Source organism: Phascolarctos cinereus, unplaced genomic scaffold (genome assembly GCF_003287225.1).
Source record: "Phascolarctos cinereus isolate Bilbo 61053 unplaced genomic scaffold, phaCin_HiC Scaffold_2;HRSCAF=192, whole genome shotgun sequence".
Lineage (NCBI taxonomy): Eukaryota > Metazoa > Chordata > Mammalia > Diprotodontia > Phascolarctidae > Phascolarctos > Phascolarctos cinereus.
Window position 1 is genome coordinate 268,802,574 of NW_027555625.1, and position 19,590 is coordinate 268,822,163.

General features: G+C 41.3%; 1 protein-coding gene and 1 pseudogene across 2 annotated transcripts in view; one reads left to right on the forward strand and one right to left on the reverse strand.

Annotated features, from left to right (window-relative positions):
• FPGS (folylpolyglutamate synthase) overlaps positions 1 to 18,961 on the reverse strand; it is a 35,640-nt gene extending 16,679 nt beyond the window's left edge. The window contains exon 1 of one of the 2 annotated variants that reach the window (XM_020965630.2): positions 18,861 to 18,961. In XM_020965630.2, the coding sequence (XP_020821289.1) occupies positions 18,861 to 18,911 (51 nt within the window). In that variant the 5' untranslated portion in view covers positions 18,912 to 18,961. Of the gene's footprint in view, positions 1 to 18,367; positions 18,515 to 18,860 lie in introns of those variants that run through there. The other variant, XM_020965629.2, reaches the window with a different exon arrangement.
• LOC110193685 (mitochondrial import receptor subunit TOM40 homolog pseudogene) lies at positions 12,864 to 16,578 on the forward strand (annotated as a pseudogene).
• Positions 18,962 to 19,590: the final 629 nt, after the last annotated feature.

Sequence of the window (19,590 nt, forward strand, 5' to 3'; positions counted from 1 at the left end):
TATTGATGCAAGTGAGGAGAAAAAGATTAAAGGTTAAAAGTCTCAGAGTATGTGAGGATTGACGTCAAAGGAAACTAAGGCTTCAGCTTCTACAGGAGGAATGTCAATTAGATTTGAGGAACAGCTCCTTAATAGAAACATCAGCCTGGGAAGGAAGCCCTGAATGAAGGTTTCAATGGGGCAGTGGGAGAGAGAGCAGATTGAACTTGATGTCTTCTCAGGTCAGGATGTAGGAGCCAGAGCTGAGCCCTGAAGGAAGACAGATTCTGAGTAGAGATGAAACAGTTCATCCCAGGAACTGGGATTTGCTAATGAAAATGCAGGAAGTAGACTGTTTCAGGGGACAGACAGAAATCCAGTTTGGCTGGACTATAAAGAGGACAATGTAGAATAAGGCCAGAAAGGTATATTGTAGAAGGTTGTAAATGCTGGCCAATGGGTCTATATTTCAGAGTGGCATGCTCAAATGTGTGCCTTAGGAAGATTCCTTTGGCAGCACTTTGGCAAGTTGGAGAGGAAAGAATCTAAAGTAGGACAGGGTTGGGAGGTGGGGAAGAGGGACTGGACCAGGGCTGAGCAACCTGCAGCTTCAAGGCTGCACGTAGCCCTGCAGGTCCTGAAGTTTGGCCCTTTGACTGAATTCAGTCAGAGGCCACAGGTTCCCCACCCCTGGACTAGACTGACAGGCAGTTAGACTGTCCAAATCGTCTAGGTAGAAATGGGGGCATAAATTGGTGTGGTTGCACTGGGGAGCAGGTAGGGAAGGAGAGATGTTGTTGAGATATCTGCTTAAAATGCTTCAGTGTTCTGTGTGAAGGGAATTATGATTTTCTTATTGATATGATAAGTGTAATGGCTGTACTAATAGATTAGATTTTTCAGAATTGCCTATTTTAGCTTGTGAGTCAGAAGCTTACAATGCAGCTTGAAATAATCAAACTCTGACAATGCTTACAATCTGTGTACCTGAAGTGAAGCAAATCAAAGATTATAGAACTTGTTCCTGTCACAGAACTCTGGTCCCATGACCCATCAAGTAACGACCCCCAAAGACTTAAACAATGTTGTTCACACAGAACTTCAGGACACCTGTACCTTAGTATTGTGGGATTTATGGGCTGGCTCTAGAAACGAGTGTTTGTAATCCAACTTCCCCACTCTCTTCCCATTGTGACTTATGTATATAACCTCTGTCTTCACTTCTGCAAGGTGGAATTCAGATCAGGAGAATTCCCAATTTGCAAATCTGTTCCTCATAATGAAACTAATTAATTAAAGGGTTGCTTGATTACTGGCACTTGTCTCTGCTGTTTCATCATTCTCAGGTTAGAGACTGGCCCGGTAAAATCCTGTTAACACCATCTATCACACACACCCACACACACACACACACACACACACACACACACACACACACACACACACACACACACACACACACACACACACACACACACACACACACACACACACACACACACACACTCTGTATCAAGGGAGACAACCTGGACACACATAAGTCAATACAAAACATATGTACTGTAAACACAGGGTGATTTATTAGGCGCTGAGGCCCTGTCAGCTGGGGAAACCAAAGGAAAAGGCCAAACAGTCTCATGGCTGTGTGAACCTGGACATGTTATACATTGCTTCTCCCAAGGACACCTTGACACTCTTAAAAATTACTGATCCCAAATAACTTTTATTTGTGTGGGTTACAGTTATTGACATTTACTGTATTAGAAATTAAAATGTCTTATTATTATTGTGAAAATAGTTTTTAACCTCTACCTTCTTGTCTACTCTCCACACTGCTACCAAAGTGATTTTCTCTAAGCACAGACCTGACTGTGCCGCTTGCCTATTTAGTAAACTCCAGTGGCTTCCTGTTACCTCTAGAATCAAATGTAAACTCTGTTTAAAGTCTAAAGCTGTCTTTCCATCAGCCGCTCTGCTAGGTTTGAACTCCACAGAACTTCACACCTCACCCAGGATATAATGATTATCAGAATTATGCTGATTCACTCAGCTGGATACTCAACACCTTCTGCTCCCCTCTCCTTTGATTGGAGGGGTGGAGGGTGGAACCTTGAACTCCTCCCAAAGCCGCCTAGCTTTCCGTCTGAAGTAGCACTTTCCATCAGCAACTCTGCTAGGTTTGGTCCCCAAGACCCCTCGGTGGTCACTCCCCACACCTTTTCAGCTTCCTTTGATGTAGCCTTCCCCCATTAGATTGTAAGCTGTTTGAGGATACAGTCCATCTTTCTTGTTTGTACCCCCACTACTTAGCTCTGTGCCTGGTACATGTTGTAATTCAGTTGTGTCCAACTCTTTGTGACCCCGTGGATCATATAGCATGCCAAGCCCTTCTGTCCTCCGCTATCTCCTGAAGTCTGCCCAAGTTCTTGTTTATTGTTCCCATAACACTATCTAGCCATCTCATCCTCTGACATCTCTTTCTCCTTTTGCCTTCAATCTTTCCCAACATCAGGGTCTTCACCAATGAGTCTGCCTTCTAATTATGTGACCAAAGTATTTAAGCTTCAGCTTCAGTATTTGACTTTCCAGTGAATAGCCTGAATTAATTTCTTTAGGTATTGACTGATTTGATCTTTTTGCTGTCCAAGGAACTCTCAAAATTTTTCTCCAACACCATAATCCAAAAGCATTGATTCTGAAATGGCCCCTTTCCTTATAGTTCAACTCTCAGAGCTATAATTACTACTGGGAAAACCATAGCAAGGTGATATCTCTGCTTTTTAGTACACTGTCCAGATTTGCCATAGGTTTCCTTCCAAGAAGTAAGTGTCTTTTAATTTCATGGTTGCAGTCACCATCTGCGATGAGCTTGGAGCCCAAGAATAGAAGGTAGGAAGAGAATTTGATGAAATTTGTTGATTTGTCCTTCAAAAAATCAAAGTGATGTTTATGTAATATGCAGAATCCAATAAACAGATGCCATGATACCTCTAATCTCCTGGGGTTTTTTTTTTTGGCTTTTCTTTTCCTCTCCTGATCCTATCTCTCTGCCCTCAGGATGGCAGTTGAGTCTGCATGCCTCCCTACTTCTGCTTCCTTACCATCATGGCCTTCCATGTGTTCCTCCAAGAGAAGGTACTGTTCTCTAGGGAGACAGACATCTATCTCTATCCATTATCCCAGACTCCGCCTCACTGGGCCCAGAGCCTAATTGCCTTTTTCTGTGATGTCCTGGGAGTTATTGCCCAACAGCTTCTTCAAGGCTGGCAGTGAGGGGGAAGCTAGGTGGCTCAGTGGATAGAGCACCAGCCCTGAAGTCAGGAGGACCTGAGTTCAAATCCAGCCTCAGAACAAACACTTGACACTTACTAGCTGTGTGACCCTGGGCAAGTCACTTAGCCCCAGTTACCTAAAAAAAACCCCAACCCACAAGGCTTGCAGCCCTAGGACTGCATGCAGTTCAGCCACATTGGCTCTCCAACAAGCCACCTACCATCTCCAGTTTCTCTGCATTGGCCATCTCCAGTGCCTAGAATGCACTCCCTCCTCATTTTTTGCCTAATAGAACCCCTCTCTTCCTTCAAGATATAGCACAAAAACCAACGTCTAAGTGAAGCCTTTCCTTACACCCTCCTTTCTCAAACTATTTGGTATTTATTCTCTTTATAATTATTATGAATATACTTAGATGTGAGCTAGTTGTTTTCCCTCATTAGAACGTAATAAGCTCCTTGCATGTAGAGATTATTTCAGTCATTATCTGTGTCCCCAGTGCCTAGTAACACTGTCCAGCCCATTGTAGGTGCTTAACAAATGCTTGTTTGTTGACTGATGTCTGCTTTTAGCACCAGCTGGGAGAATTGCCTGCTTATTTTCTCCCTGACCATCTAGGCCAAGGATGGGGAACCTGCAGCCTCTAGGCCACATGAGGCCCTCTAGGTCCTCCAGTCTGGCCCTTTGACTGAATCCAAATTTCATAGAACAAATCCCCTTAATAAAAGGATTTGTTCCATAAAACTTGGACTCAAAGGGCCCCACCCAAGGACCTGGAGGGCCACATGTGGCCTCAAAGCATCAGGTTCTCCACTCCTGAATTTAGACAAACTTCCCCAAGTATAAAACCCCAGGTCACCATTTGCCCTCAGTCCCACCCCACTGGAGTCTGTCTGGGATAAGGAATAGGAACAGGGGATGGAGGGAGAGGGAGAGGGAGAGAGACAGAGAGAGAGTAGGGAGATAGGGAGAGAAGCACAGGGATTACTTTTGAGCCCCAGATTGTCTCATAGAGAATTTTTTTTAAAAGAGAGATGGGCGATGGGGACATGATGCAAGTTTTACATAAGACTTGTTTTTTAAAACTGGGATCTTGGTAACTCATATTTCTATTTCCCATGGTTTCTATGATCATTTTGGGGAGGGTTACTTATCTTTCTGGCCATTAGCTCTTGTTTTGGTTTTACATTTTTTGCCTCTCCCACGTTAAAAAGTTAGTGAGCTGAGGAAGAGTTTCTGTCTCGTTTAATAAAATGAGTAGAAAAAAAAACAAAGCAAAAGTTAATGGCATCTGTAAAGAGGGGGCTCCTGACTTAAACTTATTTTTGAAAATTGAAGAATTTTTCTGAATGGGCAGTGCTAGTCTGTACTAACTTTCTGGTTCTTTCAGCCTCAGGTCTCTCCATATTCCAATCAATCAATAAACATTTACTAAGTGCTTACTATATGTGTCAGGCACTGTGCTAAGTGCTAGGGATACAAAAAAGGCAGTGACTCACCTAAGCTGTCCCCAAAACCCCTTCAAATACCTTTAAATAATGCCATAAAACAATTCCTGGAGCAAAAGAACCCACCAAAGGATGGGGTGAAATAATTTTCTAGCCATAGGCAACTTAGAAGGTCAGTAGGAAAGGTCTGTTGCACCTGGGTGAGAGTGGAGCACAGTCCAGCGCAGCACATGCCAGCACACACCCAGGCTCAGAAAACCAGGAGCACTCCTTGGGAGCCACTGAATCAGCAGCAGTAGTAGCTGCTTCTGCTCAGCCCATAGACAGTAAGGGGGTTGAACGACTGGTCAGAAGGAGATTACAGGGGTCTCTTTGCTAGCACTGAGACAGGACTCTTGCTTTGCCCCTACTTGGATCTGGATAACTGTCCTAGGTGGCAGTCCCAGGGCTAGGAGGAGCACTAGCACATCACAGCTTACTGCTGTGGTGGAACAAGGACCCTCATCACAGTTCCAGGGCAGAAAACAGTGATTGTGGTCACTCACAGACCAGAGCATGGGCCAGGAGAGTAGTAAACACAGCTCTCCTTAGCAAATGGGAAGAACTGAAAACTTACAGGTCCCTAGAAGTATCTTTGAAAACAGCTGTACAAAACCCCAGAAGTTTGGGACAGTGCCCCCTCCACTTAGGAAGCAGAGCCCCACTTTAGCATAGAGCAGGACTGCACAACATACAGTCTGTGGGCCACTTGCAGCCAGCCAAAGCAGCCCATGGGTGGTATGTTGTGCAGCCCTGTTTTATATCCTCTACATTTTCCTCAGGCTGCCCAAAATAGGACATATGCTGTGCAGGCCTGCCATAGAGTTAAACATCAAGAAATAGGCTGGGAAAATGAGCAAACAACAGGAAAAAATTCTGACCATAGAAAGTTATTATGGTGACAAGTAAGATCAAAACAAATACTCAGAAGAAGATAACAAAGTCAAAGCTCCTACATCCAAAGCCTCCAAGAAAAATATGAATTGGTCTCAGGCCATGGAAGAGCTCAAAAGGGTTTTGAAAATCAAGTAAGGGGAGAGTTCTGCTTTCAGAAGCCAATATGGTAGAGTAAGAAATAAGTTGCTCTTACCCTCCCTTATTGACGTCTGAAAGCCCAGAAAATATTGCCCCAGGAAAAACCCTGGCGGGAAGGTTGGGGAATTAACACTAAAGGCCCCTCTTAGTCTGGGGGATGGAGAGCAGTACAGAATAGGAGGCATCCCAGCAAGCCTCACCTCAGCATACCAGGAGAAATCCTGAACCCCAGAATGGTGGAATAGGCAAGCACCAACACAAGCACCCCCAAGTGCCTCAGTATGAGCAGAGAACTCAGTGGAAACTGGCTCAGAAACCCACCACATATCACTGCGTTCTCCAGCAGCCAAGTCTCCTGGTGCCTCAGCAAAACTCTGGGAAGCACAACTCCAAGAGGGAAAGCTCCAGGCGGAGAAACATCCCACAACAGTGAAACATCCATCTGCAAGACCCAGGTAATCAGGAGCCAAAGAAAGGAGTGCAAGGCCTGGGTGAACAGACATCCTCCAGGGGCCAGACCACCCACCCTACCCCTAGAGCTCCAGTGTTGCTGATTCCAGCCCAACGCCAGGTAAGCTGCCAGAACCCTACAGCCTCCAACTGCCAGCATCAGAGGCCCCAGTACACAAAACCAGTGACCAGGCCCCAGGCTTCCAGCACAAGAAGCTTAGGTCAGCTTGGGTCAGCACAGGAAGCTCCCCAGCAGGACAGGTCAATTTTTTTTTAAAGGTCAGGAAATAAACAAACACCATGAGCAAAAAGAAATGAACAATGACTATAGATTCTTATTGTGGGGATAGGGAAGATCAAGGCAGAAATTCAGAAGAAGACAACATTGTCAAAAAACCCACATCCAAAACCTTAAAAGGGAATATGAACTGGTCTGAAGCCCAAAAAGCCTTCTTGGAAGAGCTCAAGAAGGATTTTAAAAGTCAAATAAGAGCAGTAGAAGAAAAATTGGGAAAAGAAATGAGAGGTATGCAAGAGAGAGTCAATAGCTTGGAAAAGGAAGGACAAAAATTAACTATAGAAAACAAGTCCTTAAAAAATACAATTGGCCAACTGGGAAAAAAAGTACACTGAAGAAAACAACTCCTTAAAAAGCAGAATAGACCAAATAGAAAAGGAGGGCACAAAAACTCACTGAGGAGAAGAACTCCTTAAAAAGTAAAATGGGCCAAATGGAAAAGGAGATAGAATCTAATAGAAGAAAATAATTCATTAAAAATTAGAATTGGGCAAGTGGAAGCTAATAACTCTATGACAAAGCGAGAATCAATCAAACAGAAACAAAAGAATGAAAAAAATAGATGAAAGTGTAAAATACCTCATTGGTAAAACAACTGACCTGGAAAACAGATCCAAGGGTACACAATTTAAAAATTATTGGTCTACCTGAAAACCATGATGAAAAAAAGAGCTTGGACAGCATCTTTCAGGAAATCATCAAGGAAAAATGTCCTAGGGTCCTAGAACCAAAAGATAAAATAGCCATCAAAAGAATCTACCAATCACCAAATGAAAGAGATCCCAAACTGAAAACAACAAGGAATATAGTAGCCAAATTCCAAAATTACACGGTCAAAGAGAAAATAGTGCAAGCAGCCAAAAAGAAACAATTTAAATATCATGGAACCACAGTCAGGATTATGCAGGACCTTGTAGCTTCTACATTAAAAGATCATAGGGCATGGAATACAATATCCCATAAGGCAAAGGAGCTTGGATTACAACCAAGGATCAATTACCCAGCGAAAATGAGCATAATCTTTCAGGGAAGGAGACTGGACATTCAACGAAATAGGGGATTTCCAAACCTTCCTGATAAAAAGACCAGAGCTCAGCAGAAAATTTGATCTTCAAATACAAGACTCAAGAGAGATATAAAAAGGTAAATAGGACAGAAAAAAAACATGTTATTAATAAGGGCAAACTGTTTACATCTCTACAAGGGGAAGATGACACTTGTAACTCTTGAGAACTGTATCGTTATTACATCATTTTAAAAGGGTATGTATGGAGGGGGTGGGTATAAGTTGACTTTGATGTAAGGATTAAAAAAAATCTAATTAAGTGGATTAATCGGATCTAATTAAAGGATTGTACTGGGAGAAAAGGAAAAGAGGAAGCAGACAAGGGTAAATTACATTACAGGAAAAGGCACAAAAACCTATTACACTAGAGGGAAAGAAGGGAGGGAGATGAGCATTGTTTGAACCTTACACTCACCAGATTTGGCTCAAGGAAGGAATGATATAATCAGGTATAGAAATCTAACTTGCCCAATAGGCAGTAGGAGGGAAAAGGAGAAAGAAAAGGGAGGAGGGATAGAAGAGAGGGAAGAAGTAGTAAGGGTAAAGGGGAAGAAAAGGAAGAGGGATAATAGAAGGGAGGGTGGACTGAGGGAGGTGGTGGTCAAAAGCAAAACACTAGTGAGGAGGGAAAGGGAGAAAGGAGAAAGAAAAGCATAAACAGAGGGGAAATGGGATAGAGAGAAAGACACAGATACCAATCATAACTGTGAATGTGAATGGGATGAATTCTCCCATGAAATGGAAGCAGATAGCAGAATGGACTAAAAACTATAATCCTACAATATGTTATTTAAAGGAAACACATTTGAAACAAAGGGACACACACAAGGTAAAGATAAAAGTCTGGAGTAGAATATATTATGCTTCAGCTGAAGTAAAAAAAGTTGGGGTAGCAATCCTGATCTCAGACAAAGCAAAAGCAAAAATAGATCTCATTAAAAGAAATAAGGAAGGAAACTACATCCTGCTAAAAGGCACCATAGACAATGAAGTAATATCATTACTAAACATATATGCGCCAAGTGGTATAGCATCCAAATTCTTAGAGAAGTTCAGGGAATTAAAGGAAGAAATAGACAGCAAAACTATACCAGTGGGGGACCTCAACCTCCCCATCTCAGAACTAGATAAATCTAACCACAAAATAAACAAGGAAGAAGTTAAGGAGATGAATAGAATTTTAGGAAAGTTAAATATGGTTGACTTCTGGAGAAAACTGAATGACAGAAAGGAATATACCTCTTTCTTGGTGGTACATGGCACCTACACAAAAATTGACCATGTACTAGGGCATAAAAACCTCACAAGCCAATGCAGAAAGACAGAAATAATCCAAAAATTAATTGGAAACTAAATAATCTAATCCTAAAGAGTGAGTGGGTTAAGGAGGTGAATAGAATTTTAGAAAAGGTAGATATGTTAGATCTCTGGAGAAAATTGAATGGGGATAGAAAGGAGTATACTTTTTTCTCAGCCGTACATGGCACATACACAAAAATTGATCATGTAGTAGGGCATAAAAACCTCAGAATCCAATGCAGAAAGGCATAAATATTAAATGCATCCTTTTCAGATCATGATGCAACAAAAATTATATGTAATAAAGGGTCATGGAAAGATAGATAAAAATTAATTGGAAACTAATCTAATCCCGAAAAATGAATGGGTCAAACAACAAATCATAGAAACAATCAATAACTTCATTTAAGAGAATGACAATAATGAGACAACATAACAAAACTTATGGGATACAGCAAAAGCAGTTCTTAGGGGAATGTTTATATCTCTAAATGCTTACATGAATAAAATAGATAAAAAGAAGATCAATGATTTGGGCGTGCAACTAAAAAAAAACTAGAAAAAGAAAAAGTTTAAAATCCTCAATTAAATACCAAATTAGAAATACTGAAAACCAAAGGACAGATTAATAAAACTGAAATTAAGAAAACTATTGAACTAATAAATAAAACTAAGAGTTGATTTTATGAAAAAAACAATAAAAGAGATAAACCTTTGGTTAATTTAATTTAAAAAAAAGAAAACCAAATTACCAGTATCAAAAATGAAAGGGGTGAATCCACCACCAATGAAGAGGAAATAAAAACAATAATTAGGAACTGTTTTGCCCAACTGTATGCCAATAAATTTGACAGTCTTAATGATATGGATGAATATTTACAAAAATATAAATTGCTCAGATTAACAGAAGAGGAAGTAAAGTACTTAAATAATATCTCAGAAAAAGAAATTGAACAAGCCATTGATGAACTCTCTAGCAAATAATCTGCAGGGCCAGATGGATTTACAAGCGAATTCTATCAAACATTTAAAAAACAATTAATTCTAATACTATATAGACTATTTGGGAAAATAGGCAAAGAAGGAGTCTTACCAAATTCTTTTTATGATACAAATATGGTGCTGCTACCTAAACCAGGAAGAATCAAAACACAGAAAGAAAATTATAGATCAATTTCCCTAATGAATAAAGATACAAAAATTTTAAATAAAATATTAGCAAATAGATTACAGCAACTTATCACAAGAATAACACACTATGACCAGGTAGGATTTATACCAGAAATGCAGAGCTGGTTCAATATTAGGAAAACTATCAGCATAATTGACCATATCAACAACAAAACTAACAGAAACCACATGATCATCTCAATCGATGCAGAAAAAGCTTTTGACAAAATATAACACCCATTCCTATTAAAAACACTAGAGAGCATAGGAATAAATGGAGTCTTCCTTAAAATTTTAAGTAGTATCTACCTAAAACCTTCAGCAAGCCTTATATGTAATGGTTGGGAAGCATTTCCAATAAGTTCGGGGGTGAAACAAGGATGTCCAATATCACCACTGTTATTCAGTATGGTACTGGAAACATTAGCTTTAGCAATAAGAGAAGAAAAAGAAATCAAAGGTATTAGAATAGGCAAAGAAGAAACAAAGCTATCACTCTTTGCAGATGACATGATGACATACTTATAGAATCCTAGAGAATCAAGTAAAAAACTACATGAAATAATAAACAACTTTAGCAAAGTTGCAGGCTATAAAATAAGCTCACATAAATCATCAGCATTCCTATATATTACCAACAAAGTCCAACAGCAAGAAATAGAAAGAGAAATTCCATTTAAAAATACTGTAGACATTATAAAATATTTAGGAATCTACCTAATGAAACAAACCCAGGAACTATATGAACACAATTACAAAACACTTTTCACACAAATAAAGTCATATCTAAATAATTGGAAAAGTATCAATCGCTCATGGGTAGGCTGAGCTAATATAATAAAAATGACAATTCTACCCAAGCTAATTTACTTATTCACTGCCATTCCAACCAAACTACCAAAAAAAATTATTCTATAGAGCTAGAAAAAATAAGAAGAAGATTCATTTAGAAGAACAAAAGGTCCAGAATATCAAGGGAACTAATGAAAAGAAATGCTAGGGAAGTGGCCTAGCCATTCCAGATCTTAAATTGTATTATAAAGCAGCAATCATCAAAACTACTTGTTACTGGCTAAGAAATAGAGTGGTGGGTCAGTGGAATGGTTAGGTATGCAAGACACAGTAGTCAATGACTATAATAATCTACTATTTGATAAACCCAAAGATCCAGCTTCTGGGATAACCACTCACTATTTAGCAAAAACTGCTGGGAAAACTGGAAAAGAATATGGCAGAAACCAGGCATAGCTCAACGTCTTACACCCTATACCACAATAAAGTCAAAAAGGGTTCATGATAAAGGTTGATACTATAAGCAAATTGGGAGAGCAAGGAATAGTTCACCTGTCAGATTTATAGAGAACAGAAGAATTTATGACCAAACAGGAGAGAACATTATGAAATACAAAATGGATAATTTTGAATATATTAAATTGAAAAGGTTTTGCACAAACAAAGCCAATGCAACCAAGGTTAGGAGGGAAACAGAAAACTAGGAAAGAATTTTTACAACCAGTGTCTCTGATAAGGGCCTCATTTCTAAAATATATAGAGAACTAAGTCAAATTTATAAGAATACAAGTCATTCCCCAACTGAATTAAAGCCATCTATAGTAATATGAAAAAATGCTCTAAGTCACTAATGATTAGAGAAATGCAAATCAAAACAACTCTGGGGTACTACATCACATCCATCAGATTGACCAACATGACAAAACAGGAAAATGATAAATGTTGGAGAAGATGTGGGAAAATTGGGACACTAATGCATTGTTGGTAGTTGTGACCTGATCCAACCATTTTGGAGAGCAATTTGGAACTATGCCCAAGGGCTATAAAAATGTGCATACCCTTTGACCCAGCAATAGCGTTTCTAGGGCTGTGTCCCAAAGAGATCATAAAAATGGGAAAAGGACCCACATGTACAAAAATACTTATAGCAGCTCTTTCTGTGGTGGCAAAGAATTGGAAATTGAGGGGATGCCCTTCAATTGCAGGATGGCTGAACAAGTTGTGTTATATGAATGTAATGGAATACTATTGTACTAGAAGAAATGATGAGCAAGCAGACTTAAGAAAAACCTGGAAAGACTTATACAGACTGAAGCTGAGTGAGGTGAGCAGAACCAGGAAAAAATTGTGCATAGCAACAGCCACACTGTGCAATGACCAACTTTGACAGACTAAGCTCTTCTTAGCAAAGCAAGGCTCTAAGCCATCTCAAAAAGTCTCATGATGGAAAATGCTATCCACATCCAGAGAAAGAACTCTGGAGTCTGAATGCAGATCAAACCATACTATTTGTTCTTTTTTCCCTTCTGTTTTGTTTTGTTTCGTTTCCTGTTTTTTGTGATTCCTCCTATTTGTTCTAAATCTTTACAACATGACTAATGTGAAAATATGTTTAATAGGAATGTATATGTATAGCCTATATCAGATTGCTTGCCATCTTGGGGAAGGAGATGGGGAGGGAAGGGGAGAAAAATTTAAAACTCAAAAGTGTATGGAAATGATTGTTGAAAACTAAAAATAAATTTTTTAAAAATCAAGTAAGATAGAGGAAAAATTGGGAAGAGAAATGAGAGTGATACAAGAAAGTCATGAAAACGAGTCAACAGCTTGGTAAAGGAGACAAAAAAATACTGAAGAAAAATAACACCTTAAAAACCAGACTAGGCCAAATGGGAAAATTGGTAAATTGGTACAAAAAGCCAATAAGAATGCCTTAAAAAGCAGAATTGGCTAAATGAAAAAAGAGGAACAAAAATTCACTGAAGAAAAAAGCTCCTTAAAAAGTAGAAGTGGGATGGGCAACTTGTTGGCCGCCAGCTTGCGGCCCGCGGGGCCGCCCCCCCCCCCACATCCAGGCGTTCACGCTGCCCACCGTGGGCGGCCTGAGTGCCGGGAGGCCCGGGAGGCCCCTCGAGCGGGCCCGCGGCAGCGGAGGATGAGGCCTGCTGCTGCCTGCCTGCCCAACCCCGTCCCGTTTGAGGAGTGCCATCGCAAGTGCAAGGAACTGTTCCCGGTGCAGATAGAGGGCGTGAAGCTCACGGTGAACAAGGGCCTCAGCAACCACTTCCAGGTCAATCACACCGTGGCCCTCAGCACGATTGGAGATTCCAACTACCACTTTGGGTCACATACGTGGGGACCAAGCAGCTCAGTCCCACAGAGGCCTTCCCGGTGCTGGTGGGAGACATGGACAACTGCAGAAGCCTCAATGCCCAGGTGATCCACCAGGTGGGGCCTGGCCTCCGATCCAAGATGGCGGTGCAGACCCAGCAGTCAAAGTACGTGAACTAGCAGGTGGACAGAGAGTACCGGGGCTCCGACTTCACAGCCGCGGTGACCCTGGGGAACCCCGATGTACTGGTGGGCTCAGGAATCCTAGTGGCTCACTACCTTCCTAGCATTCACTCCATGCCTAGCCTTGGGCGGGGAGCTGGTTTATCACCGAAGACCGGGAGAGGAAGGCACCGACATGTCTCTGGCAGGGAAGTACACAGCACCTAACTGGCTGGCAACCTTGACCGTGGGCCAGGCGGGGGCCCATGCCATGTATTACTACAAAGCCAGTGACCAGCTTCAAGTCGGAGTGGAGTTTGAAGCCAGCACCCGAATGCAGGACACTAGCGCCTCCTTCGTTTACCAGCTGCACCTCCCCAAGGCCAGCCTCCTCTTCGAAGGCTCCATGGACAGTAACTGGATCGTGGGGGCAACCCTGGAGAAGAAGCTGCCCCCCCCCCCGCCCCTGGCGCTGGCCCTGGGTGCCTTCCTCAATCATGGAAAGAGCGAGTTCCAGTGTGGCTTTGGCCTCACTATCGCTGAGCCTGCCACACCACCCATCCCGCCCATCACTCTGCTTCCGGGCAGGGCAGGAGGAGAGGTGCCTGAGGCTCCCAAAGACTGGGAGAGGGGAGACCCCAGGATCTGGGGAGACCTTGGGCCTGGCCAGGAAGACTCTGGTTTTCGGAGAGGGACTTGAGAATACTGGAAGACCAATCCCCCTGCCCCCTTTCCCCATTCCTGGAAGGGGGTTCTAGGCTCTAGGAGACCTAGATGGGAAGGATTATGGGGGAGGGTCCTCAGGGTGGGGCCTCTCTCCTTCCTCGTGGTGGAGCTGGGCTGCTGAGAGGGCGTGGGCTGGGTGTCCCTGCCCTGCCTCCCTGGTGGCCACAGGAGGGGGTCCCTCATCCTAGCCTTGTCGTACCAGCCCCCCTCCCCTGCCCAGTTCCGTCCATTCCCCTCGGCCTCTCCCTCCCTTTTCCCCACCAGCTCCTCTGCTGCCTCCCTCAGTGTAAATCATGTTTATAAGTTATGGAAAAAAACAGAACATTTTACAGAAAAAAAACCCACAAAAATACATGGCTAAAACAGTGGGGGGAAAAAAAAAGCAGAAGTGGCCAAATGGAAAAGGAGGTACAAAAGCTCACTGAAGAAAATATTTCCTTAAAAATTAGAATTAAGCAAATGGAAGCTAATGACTTTATGAGAAATCAAGAAACAATAAAACCAAACCAAAAGAATGAAAAAATAGAAGACAATGTGAGATACCTCATCGGAAAAACAACAAACCTAGAAAATAGATCTAGGAGAGATAATTTAAATGTTATCGGACCACCTGAAAGCCATGATCCAAAAAAAAAAAACCTAGACAGCATCTTTCAAGAAATTATCAAGGAAAACTGTTCTGATATTCTAGAACCAGAGGGAAAACAGAAATTGAAAGAATCCACTGATCACCTCCTGAAAGACATCTGAAAATGAAAATTTCCAGAAATATTATAGCCAAATTCCAGAGTTCCCAGGTTAAGGAGAATATATTACAAGCAGCCAGAAAGAAACAATTCAAGTATCATGGAGCCACAATCAGGATAACACAAGGTTTAGCAGCTTCTACATTAAAGGATTAGAGGGCTTGGAATATGATATTCCAGAGGTCAAAGGAGCTAGGATTACAACCAAGAATCACCTACCCAACAAAACTGAGTATAATCCTTCAGGGGGAAAAATAGATATTCAATGAAATAGAGAACTTTGAAGCATTCTCAATGAAAAGACCAGAGCTGAATAGAAAATTTAACTTTCAAATATAAGACTCAAGAGAAGCATAAAAAGGTAAAGAGGAAAGGGAAATCATAAGGGACTTAATAAGGTTAAACTGTTTACATTCCTACATAGGCAGATATACTTGTAACTCATAAGAACTTTCTCATTATTAGGGCAGTTAGAAGAAGTACATATAGTCAGAGGGCATAGGTATGAATTAAATATAAAGGGATATCTAAAAATAAAGAAAATTAAGGGGTGAGAGAGGAATGTACTAGAAGAAGGGCAGAAGTAGAATGGGATAAATTATCTCACATAAAAGCAAGACAAAGCTTTTACAGTGGAGAGGAAGGGTGGGAGGTGAAGGGGAATGAGTGACTCGTATGCTGTCATCAGAATTGGCTCAAAATGGATATGACATACACACTCAATTGGGTATAGAAATCTATCTTACCTACAGGAAAGTAGGAAGGGAAGGTGAAAAGAGAAGAGATGTGTGATAGAAGGGAGGGCAGATTGGGTGAGGCGGTAGTCAGAAGCAAAACACTTTTGAGGAGGGAGAGGGTGAAAGGAGAGAGAGAATAGAATAAATGGGGTGGAGGGAATAAGACGGAGGGAAATACAATTAGCAATAGTAACTGTGAAAAAAATTTTGAAGGAAGTTTTTCTGATAAAGGCCTCATTTCTGAAACATAGAGAACTGAGACAAATTTATAAAAGTAAGAGCCATTCTCCAATTGATAAATGATCAAAAGTATAAACAGTTTTCAGATGAAGTAATCAAAACTATCTATTGCCATATGAAAAAATGCTCTCACTGTTGATGGGAGAAATACAAATTAAAACAATTCTGAGGTACTACCTCATTATCTATTAGATTGGCTAACAGGACAGAAAAGGAAAATGACAGATGTTGGAGGGGATGTGGGAAAAAATGAGACATTAATACACCATTGGTAGAGTTGTAAACTGATTCAACTATTCTGTGGAACAATTTGGAACTATGCCCAAAGGGCTATAAAACCATGCATACTCTTTGACTTAGCAATAACACTAGTAGGTTTATATCCCAAAAGAGACAAAAAACAAAAAGGAAAAGAACCCACATGGACAAAAATATTTATAGCAGTTCTTTTCTGGTGGCAAAGAATTGGAAATTGAGGGAATGCTCATCAGTTGGAGAATGGCTGAACAAATTATGATGGAATACTATTGTGCTATAAGAAATGACAAGCAGGATGCTGTGAGAAAAATCTGGAAAGACTTACATGAGGTGATGCAGAATGAAATGTACTGTGTACAAGGTAACAGCAATATTTTAAGATAATCAGCTGTGAATGACTTAGCTATTCTCAGCAATACAAGGATCCAAGACAACTCTGAAGGATTTATGATGAAAAATGCTATCCATCCCCAAAGAAAGTAACTATGGTGTCTGAATACAGATTAAAGCATACTTTTTAAAAATTTTACTTTTCTTGAGAAGGCTTTTTCTTAGTCTACATTTTGTTTCACAACATGACTAATGTGGAAATGTTTTGCATGACTACACATGTATAACCTATATTGAATTGCTTGCCTTCTCGATGGAGGATGGGGGGTGAGGAGTGGGGAAGGAGGAAGGGAGAGAATTTAGAACTCAAAGTTTTAAAAATGAATGTTAAAAATTGCTTTTGCATGTAACTGGGGAAAAAATACTAAAGAAATTAAAGAAAAAAAGAGAGAAAAAAGAAATCATAAGTCTGGTCAAAAAACAAAACAGTTTTCATGATTGATCAATCAATAAACATCTATTAAGCCAGGCACTATGCTAAGCACTGGACTGATGTATAGAGCCATTTTTTTAAACAGGTATTTGGAGGGATGTGGGGGAGAGCTCAAGCAAGTCACTGCTTTTACTCCACCATCTTGGCTCTGCCTGGACTAATGTAAAATGAGCCCTAAACTAGAAGGCAAGTAGTTGGGTTCTAATCTTAACCTTGGCTCTACCCTTAACTCTCTGAGCAAACTGCTTCCCTGCTCCAAGCTTTATTTTCATAGACGTATAATAAACTCTTTGGTGCTGGGAAGGACCTTAGAGATCATCTGTTAAATCTCCTTTGTAGCTGATAAAACTAAGGACCAGAGAGGCTGCCAAAGACCTTATCTCCCCATCTGGCTGAAATGCAGGTGGCAGCCTGGTGAAATAACCTTGAAGACATGGGAAATAAGTAGTAACCACCCTCTCCCATCAAGAGTGGACTCACGGGATTCTAGGGCAAACTTGAACAGTGGAAAGTCTGACAATTTGATTTTCCACCATCCACAGATTTGGGGAATCTTACTCCCTCTATCAAGGTCCAAGTTGTGGTCACTTCTCCTACTTCCCAGGGTGGTTGTGAGGACCAAATGAAATGATAATTGTAGAGTGCTTAGCACAGTGTAAACACTACACAAATGCTGGCCATTGTGATAATAAAATAACCAAGGGAGAAAGATTCTAGTCCTTGGCAACCTGTCACAAAATCTCATGACTCAGGTGTGGCTAGGACATTTTCTGGTTTCTAACCTAGATTATTCACATGTGGATTATCTTCACTAACCTTTGGGGCTTCCTCCGCCACAGCCAGTAAGGCAGTAGGATCAAGACAGGACTTGGAGAGGGGGCTTGGTGTACCTGTACAGTGTTGCCTTAGGATGCCTTTTCATTCTAAGGCCAAACGTCCTTTTTCTTTTTCTTCTTTTTTTTTTCTTTCTTTCTTTCTTTTTTTTTTTTTTTTTGCTTTTTGGTGAGACAATCGGGGTTAAGTGACCGGGGTCACCAAATGTACTTTTAAAATTATTTTCAGTGACTGTCTTTTACTGTCTACATTTCATCAGCCTGGAAAATCAAGGTCCTTTTCACTACATACGTTAGCAGGTGGGATCATCAATATCACTGGTTTAACTACTCAAGACCTAACTAATACCAAGCCATAAGAGAAGGGTCCCCACAGGCCATTTTGTCACTGATGTTCTCCCCCTTCACTATCCATTTACAGTTTCTGGAAGTTGCCTCCAGCACCAAAGAAATGAGTGCTGAGGAAGCACCCTCAAGTTCAGATGTAGAACTTTTGAAAGAAAGGAACTAGAATCCCCCTACCCAACACTCAGAGAGTGCTGCTCTCAGACAGTCCTGGGTTGGAAAGGACTCTTCTTATGACCCACCTCTAACCACTCTAGGATCTAGAAAGCTGGGTCCCTCTGGCTCACATCAAAATGTTCAGAGTTCAGTTTACATACCTCAAAGGAAGCATTTTCATCCCAACTAAGGTAGGTAGATATCCTCCGACAAATCATAGAAACTTTAAACCATAACTTGAGTCCTTTAAGGCACAGGCTATAAATTGGCCAAAGCCTCCAAAGTTCCCTCATCAAGTGGCTTCCTAATCCCCATCTGTCTGTGCCCCAAAGGGATCCAGGAAAATCCACTCCTCCCACCAACTCCCTGGTCAAAACTGACTCCTCCCCTGGGCAGGCTGACACCCTTCCCAAGGTTATACACCCTAAGTTACTAAAGCTAAGGGAAGCTGGAAGCAGAATGGGGATTTTTCCAGGCAGGAGCTTAGACTAGGGAGAGCTCTAACTCCAGGCTCTAAGAGGCATTTCAGATGTTGCCTGACAGTTTAAAGCAACCAGCTACCATCCACTCCACAGCAACAGCTTTTCAGCACTTGCTTCCTCTCCACCGCCAACAGCCCCAACTCAAAGTTATCACGATCCGGGACAGTCTTACCTGGTGTGTTTCTTCCTGCATTCTTCTCTTGCCCTCAGAAGCTAGAGTCATTCGGCTCTCTCTTCCTGTTGCTTCATTTACGAGTTTCTGGAGTTGCCAGGGGTTAAAGGACAAATGGGAAGGGACTGAAGGCAAATATCTACTGAGGGTGAAGAAAGTGGGCGAGTATCCAAAGCATGGGGGTTGGGCACTATTAGCCCGAGAGGGCCCCACTGGAACAGCACTGAAAGTAAATTTCTGGTCACAAAGGTGACTTGTACAAGGACAGAGAAAGCATTCAATAAACTACTTGTTTAAAATCAGTTTTCATTCTTACATAATCCTCATGTGAGAAACACATTGACAATCTCACAATTTGAAAGTAACTTTAAGAGATTACATCTAAGTCACTCCCAAATAACAGCTACCTTTTTTGTTTTCGAGACTAGTTGGTGCAGTGGTGGATAGAGTGCTGGGCCTGGAGTCAGGAAGACTAGAGTTCAAATCCAGCTTGAGATACTACCTGTTTCTTCATCTGTAAAATGGGGATAACAATAGAACCTACTTCCCAGGGTGGTTGTGAGGACCAAATGAAATGATAATTGTAGAGTGCTTAGCACAGTGTAAACACTACACAAATGTTGGCCATTGTGATAATAAAATAACCAAGGGAGAAAGATTCTAGTCCTTAGCAACCTGTCACAAAATCTCATGACTCAGGTGTGGCTAGGACGTTTTCTGGTTTCTAACC